Source organism: Puma concolor, chromosome C2, assembly GCF_028749965.1.
Source record: "Puma concolor isolate L17-30 chromosome C2, mPumCon1.1.hap2, whole genome shotgun sequence".
Lineage (NCBI taxonomy): Eukaryota > Metazoa > Chordata > Mammalia > Carnivora > Felidae > Puma > Puma concolor.
This window is the reverse complement of record NC_141675.1, coordinates 145,553,746-145,561,012: the sequence shown is the minus strand read 5'-3', so window position 1 is coordinate 145,561,012 and position 7,267 is coordinate 145,553,746. Positions and strand designations below refer to the sequence as shown.

Here is a 7,267-nt window from a genome sequence, read left to right as displayed (position 1 = left end):
TTAATGATTCACATTCCTTAAAGAGGGAGTTCTCACTTGATCTAGAATGGTACTAATACAGCAATAGCAACAAAACAGAGATATGATTGATACATAATAGCTAGAGAGACCACCCATCTTAAAAACTCAAGTTTCCATAGTTCCTAATTTAATTAATGGGCTCTTTAAATTTGGATGGTATTGGACCTGCCATTGGCTCTTGGGCTGTGGTTGACTGAGAGGGAGGACCTGTTGCAAATTGCAATGTCTCCCAGTTGGAATATGCATGGTGTGCTCATTTTCAAGCAGGTTTCATCCTTGAGATGGAATCGTTGCAGTAGGATGTGAATGAAAAGGGGAAAGGTCCAGGCTTCCCACATTAAGCATCATGGTCCTTGGACAGCGGCCGGGAAGTGATACTCAAGGATGAAATATTGATTCTTGAACTTTGAAACAGTCTCAATGGAATTCTGCTTGCTTTGAAAACAATTTGTGAAACTACTGACAGGTAGTATTAAATTTCAGATTCAGTCCCATTCATCTGAAAAAACTTGAAAACATCTCTCCCCTCCCCCTTTTGACTCAGTCAGAGAAGTAAGTATAGCAAGATAGAGATTGGATGAATTTCTAGATCATTACCACATAGCTAGCCTAGCCACACACTCTGAAGACCTCACATTCTGCATCTTGCAAACAAGGGACTTAAACCTGTTATAACTTGGAAGACACCTTCCATCTCTAAGAACTTTTCCATTACCTGAATTTAAGTAATTGCATAGATAATCCAAAGGGCCACTTTTATATTGTTCCATAAAAATGGAGTATACATTTTTGGCTTTGATAAATGTGATATATTTCAAGCTTCCATTGAAGGAAAAAAAAAAAAGATAATCGGGGCACCTGGGTGGTTCAGTAGGTTAAGCGTCCAATTCGGCTTAGATCGTGATCTCATAGTTCATGGGTTCGAGCCCCGCATTGGGCTCCGTGCATTGGGTTCTGGAGCCTGTTTTGGATTCTGTGTCTCCCTCTCTCTCTGCCTTTTCCTGGCTCTCACTCTCTCTCTCTCTTTCTCTCTCAAAATAAATAAACATTAAAAAAAATTAAAAAACAAAAACAAAAATCGCTAGGAATGCCTGGGTGGCTCAGTCGGTTAAACATCTGACTTCTGCTCAGGTTATGATCTCCTGGCTTGTGAGTTTGAGCCCTGATGTGAGCTCTGTGCTGACAGCTCAGAGCTCGGAGCCTGCTGCCAATTCTGCATTTCCCTCTCTCTTTGCCCCTCTCCTGCTCATTCTCTTTCTCTGTCTCAAAAATAAATAAACATAAAAAAATTTTTTTTATTTTTTTTTTCAACGTTTATTTATTTTTGGGACAGAGAGAGACAGAGCATGAACGGGGGAGGGGCAGAGAGAGAGGGAGACACAGAATCGGAAACAGGCTCCAGGCTCTGAGCCATCAGCCCAGAGCCCGACGCGGAGCTCGAACCCACGGACAGTGAGATCATGACCCGAGCCGAAGTCGGATGCTTAACCGACTGAGCCACCCAGGCGCCCCAAACATAAAAAATTTTTTAAAAACCAGCTAATCAAAGTTTATATATGAAACATTCCACCAGAGAGGAAGTGTTACTTAACAGATATTATAACAAGTACCAGTAAATTCAATTATAGGAACTGCTTATCTCTGTTCTTCTTTCTGATCTTAAGAATAAACCAAATTCTGAATTTTTTTGCATAGGACTTCTCCTTTTTTATAAAGTATCAGAGGTTTTAGTAGAAGTCTTGAAACTAACTGGTACACATTTTTCCACATTCAGAGGTCTTGATTAAAACCAGAACTGACTAACCGTATTAAAGACGAGTGGCTTAGATTAGAAAAAAGTAATAGATCATCTACACTGCAAAGTGTTCTTCAATTGCTCCCCAAAGAACTGGTAAGGTTTTCGCGTTGTCTCCAGTTGTGACTTAACTTAGATGCTTACGCTTTTTTCTCAGAGCGATTTTTTCCAGCAGGAAGTCTTCAGCTCTGTAATTAGCAATCCACAATGGAAGCTTTGACACTTAATTACAACATTGCTAAGACAATAATAATAAAAGGAAGACCGAAGTTGAATGCAGTATTTCTGGACACACCTCTGGCTACCTTCTTATTGGCTGGGAAACAATTATATATGACTAGTAAATAATCCATACCGAAATGAATGCCTGTGTACAAAGGCAGGTACTTCTAGTTAGGCGAAGTTCAGTCGCTGGTGCTGCTTTCAACTAAAACATTATGGGCAGGGACACTGGAGAACATCATCAGAGACTGCTGTAGACTCAAAGAGGCCTCCTCCACGTTCTGGATCTCCAGCAGCTTCTACCATTCCAGGCTGGATCGCTCTTCAAAGCAGAGGCGATGGCATTCTATCCCCTGCAGATTGCTGGTCTGGTTCTTGGCTTCCTTGGCATGGTCGGGACGCTTGCCACAACCCTCCTGCCCCAGTGGAGGGTATCGGCTTTCGTTGGCAGCAACATCATCGTTTTTGAAAGGCTCTGGGAAGGGCTCTGGATGAACTGCGTCCGACAAGCCAAGGTCCGGCTGCAGTGCAAGTTCTACAGCTCTTTGTTGGCTCTCCCACCTGTCCTAGAGGCAGCCAGGGCCCTCATGTGTGTCGCCGTCGCTCTCTCGCTCATCGCTCTGCTTCTTGGCATCTGCGGCATGAAGCACATCCGGTGCACGGGCTCCAACGAGAGGGCCAAAGCGTACCTTCTGGGGACCTCCGGGGCCCTCTTCATCCTGACCGGCATCTTCGTTCTGATTCCTGTGTGCTGGACGGCCAACATCATCATCAGGGATTTCTACGACCCAGCCATCCACGTGGGGCAGAAACGAGAACTGGGAGCAGCCCTCTTCCTCGGCTGGGCCAGCACCGCCATCGTCTTCATCGGAGGTGGTTTGCTCTGCGGGTTCTGCTGTTGCAACAGAAAGAAGCCGAGACACCGATACCCAGCCCCGGGATACTGCGTGCCCCACGCGGAGAAGCGGAGGAACGTGACCTCCACCAGCTATGTCTAGCACCTGCTTTGGACTCCAACTGTGGATTCCAGTCAGAGGTTTTTGTAGAGCCCTGCCAGACGCTGTAAGTACGTCGGGCGCGAGAACTGGCCTTATGGCTTCATTTCAATGGAGAGGAAAGTATAAACGGTAGAGAGATCGTACTTGGTCACCCGTGGTAGGAATAGAAATGGCTTACTTTGGACATTCTAACTCCGTCTGTATTAAATGCGTTTACTATTATGAGACACAAATGATCCCCGTTCCAATTTGTGGAGTCGAAAATCGAGTATATCCACAACCTTAGTATAATGATAACTACTGTTTTGTTTTGTTTTGTTTTGTTTTGTTTTGTTTTGTTTTGTTTTTTTGACAATCATGGAGCATCTGCTAGGAAATGCAAATTTTATTACAATTGATAACGCACACCAGTAAAAAATACTCTAAACCATAACCTAAGTTAATTTTCCTCCACATTATTTCTTAGACTAATACAGTAACAACTGAAATGTGGACTTTCCTTTTTTAAACAATTAATCTGAAAAATAGTAGATCTGAAATACGGATATTTTTAAATGTTTATTTATTTTTGAGAGAGAGAAAGAGCATGAGCAGAGGACAGGTGGAGAGAGAGGGAGACATAGAATCTGAAGGAGGCTCCAGGCTCTGAGCCTAATGCTCCAACCCATGAACTGTGGGATCATGACCTGAGCTGAAGCGGGATGCTTAACCGACTGAGCTACCCTGGCACCCCTCAAATAAAGATTTTTAATTGAATTTATCAAAATATGGAAATACCCATCCAATGAAAAGATATGTTATTCCCTTAGGAAACTCAAATGCACTGGCAATTAGACACTTTCAGGGGAAAAAGAGGGGCTCTGATTTCTCTTAGGAAATTTATGAAGATGATGTTAAAGCACCTAATTTATACAGTTAGGCTTGCCTGGAATTACATATTCAAAGGAAAATAATTTATAAATGAGAAGTAATATGTTCTATAACCTCTGATTTGTGCCTACAGCAAACAGAAGTATCTATCTGGATAAAGTACATCAGTACAAGAGTATGAGCACTCAACTGTCATCAAGAGGAAATACGGTCCTAATTAGGGAACTGAGGTTTGGGTGTTGAAGGGAATGGTTTCTGTTCCTTGTTTTATTCTTTAGTCATTGTTCAGGTCTGCACACGCAAAGTAAAATGAAGAATTAAGGTAATGATTCAGGCAATTAGTCAGGCTAAAATAAGTACCTCCATTTTATTCTCTAATAAATAAATAGGGATGGTTAAGGCATCGTGTTTTGCTTGAATTATGTATATTATTTTCTCAATTCTTTACTCCTCATGCATTTAACATGCACATTTAATATGCCGATATGGTTAAAAGTATGTGAGGGGGGCGGAGAGGAATGGGTATATAAGTGTTTGTGGGGCAAGACCACTCCTATGGGTTGCTTCTGAATATCTCCAGTATGTTGTGAACCAATCAATGTTTATATATCCAGTTCTAACTCTTCAAATATTATGTTTATTTTATAGTAAAAACTGTATTTAATTTGCAGTACATAATTGCAATGAACAGATTAGATTTGTTCACCAAATATTTATTGTGTGTCCATCCTTACGATAATAAAATAATAACATTGTTACATATTTTCAATTATGTTGATATATTTCACTGTGGGGTCAATTTCAGAATGAATTTCTATCTTCAAAAGACCATCTATTATCTCTGAAACGTTAAATCAGAGATAACTCAAGGGTAGATGTTGACATCAGACCTTCATTCCATTCTACAAACCACCAGCAAGTCTTCAGCAAGTGAAGCCTTGGTAATATAAGACAATATTTAAAAAAAATTAGTAATACGTAATGTTAAAGGCCACATAAATGTCTTCAAATAATATCAATATGTAATATCAATATGTAAACATCTTCAAATAACATCAATTAAAAACAAGAAAAAGAATTACTTAGATTTTTCCTCAGCTTATTTTCTTTTTCAGACTTCATTCAGAAAGGTCTAAATTTTGAGTGTGCTGAAAAGTGATCATTGATCATATATACAGGCAAATAAGTATGAAATCAAGACATGTACGATATATGCGTAAAGGTTGTCATAGAATTATTTGTCTTACCTTTTGGCACCCTAGAAGAGGTACATAACCTCGCATGACAGGTTCCAGAGATTAAATGAGGCACATCATCCTGCCAGCCAGAGGATCAAAGAGTAAAAACGGTGTAACATGGGGTAGAATCACAAAACTATTAGAGATAACATTAGTCACTGAATTGGGGCAAAATTTCAGGAACTAAGAATTCTTTTGTTTGCTCTTTTACTAATCAAGGTGTAGTTTGGGGAAATGATTTCTATTTTCTCCACTCTGCTGCATTATTTTCTGTTTCACACCACAAAGAAACTTCAATAATTTTTAATGAATTTCAAGACACATTATGAATGTAAATCTCATACCACAAACCCAGGTGTGCAAGAATTACATCATTCTTATCTCAAATTGAATGTAAATTCAATTTCTGGAGTATTTCCCTACATGTTTCACCATTCTTAAGATCTTGTATAAGGTTAAGCAATGCTTGGGGTGATGGGTAGATGGGATCAGCCCATGATGATCATCAGTCCATACAGGTCACTGACAAGATGTCTATTGTACCTGCTCTCATGGTCCATTTAGATTTCTCAGCTCTGCTAATTCTTTGTGATGCTTGGCAATCTTTCTTGAGACTCTCTAGTTCTGGGCTACTTGGGTTAGTGGATTTCAACCTTGGCCGAATATTAGAATTGCTAGGGGAATATTAAAAACTACCAGTGCAGGGGCGCCTGGGTGGCGTAGTCGGTTGAGCGTCCGACTTCAGCCAGGTCACGATCTCGTGGTCCGTGAGTTCGAGCCCCGCGTCGGGCCCTGGGCTGATGGCTCAGAGCCTGGAGCCTGTTTCCGATTCTGTGTCTCCCTCTCTCTCTGCCCCTCCCCCGTTCATGCTCTGTCTCTCTCTGTCCGAAAAATAAATAAATGTTGAAAAAAAAAAAATTTGAAAAAAAAAAAAAAACTACCAGTGCAGCCAGTATCAAGATGATCTATGCCATTTCCTAGATTCATAGCAAACGCTTGACCTGTTGATTTGGTTACCATTATCTACAAACAGTGGTGAAAGAAATGATTCCTTCTCCCATGAGATTTTTTTTTTTAATTTTTTTTAACGTTTATTTGTTTTTGAGACAGAGAGAGACAGAGCATGAACGGGGGAGGGTCAGAGAGAAAGAGAGGGAGACACAGAATCTGAAACAGGCTCCAGGCTCTGAGCTGTCAGCACAGAGCCCGACGCGGGGCTTGAACTCACAGACTGCGAGATCATGACCTGAGCCGAAGTCAGATGCTTAACCGACTGAGCCACCCAGGTGCCCCAAGATTTTTTTTTAATATCACCTCTACAAATATCCTTTTTCTCCACTGTCAACAATTTTATCCAGGTTCATAGAGGCTTAGGCTTTCAGAAGCAAAAATGCATAAAAACTAAACCTCTTCTAGACTATTTTGCCTTCAGTTTTGCTATACACTCCACTGAGCCAGCGAAATGCATTGCTGGCTACCTTCTGGAATGGTGGCCAGGGAAAGAGGGAAAATAAATATTATTTAGCCACACATGATTAAAAATGTTTAAACATTTTTTTTAATGTTTTTATTTATTTTTGAGACAGAGAGAGACAGAGCATGAGCAGGGGAGGGGAGGGGCAGAGAGAGAGGGAGACAGAATCCGAAGCAGGCTCCGAGCTGCCGGCACAGAGCCCGACGCAGGGCTTGAACTCACCGCGAGATCATGACCTGAGCCGAAGTTGGACACTTAAACGACTGAGCCATCCAGGAGCCCCAAAAATGTTTTAAAGGAGTAACCCATTGTAAGTTACAATTTTAGTTACATGAACACTAAGAATTCTTTTCATTTTCAAAAAAAAGTTGATATGTCTAGAAATATTTTGTTGGGTTCACTTGTTCTTCTTCACAACAACTATATAATGTAGAAAGTGTAGACATCATTATCAACATAAGCGTTGCAACTAAGAGAACTCAAACTTACTAAGTTACATGACTTGGCCTGAGTCATAGAGCTGACCTTGAGAAATCAGGCGGTCAACAATAGTACTAAGTAGATACTTAGTAAGTATTTGAGGAATGATCAAGAAACGATATAAATGCAGTATAACAGTTTGCGATTTTAGCTTATATGCAGCTCCTCC

At 40.7% G+C, this 7,267-nt stretch overlaps 1 protein-coding gene across 1 annotated transcript; it reads left to right on the top strand.

Moving 5' to 3' along the window:
- Nucleotides 1–2,179: 2,179 nt before the first annotated feature.
- CLDN17 (claudin 17) lies at nucleotides 2,180–4,664 on the top strand. The gene has a single exon (XM_086675826.1). The coding sequence runs from the start codon at nucleotides 2,377–2,379 to the stop codon at nucleotides 3,034–3,036; it is 660 nt and encodes a 219-aa protein (XP_086531952.1). The 5' UTR covers nucleotides 2,180–2,376; the 3' UTR covers nucleotides 3,037–4,664.
- The last annotated feature ends 2,603 nt before the right edge of the window (nucleotides 4,665–7,267 follow it).

Coding starts and splice junctions, on each gene's coding strand:
- CLDN17 (XM_086675826.1), top strand. CDS start 2,377: ATGGCATTCTATCCCCTGCAGATTGCTGGTCTGGTTCTTGGCTTCCTT.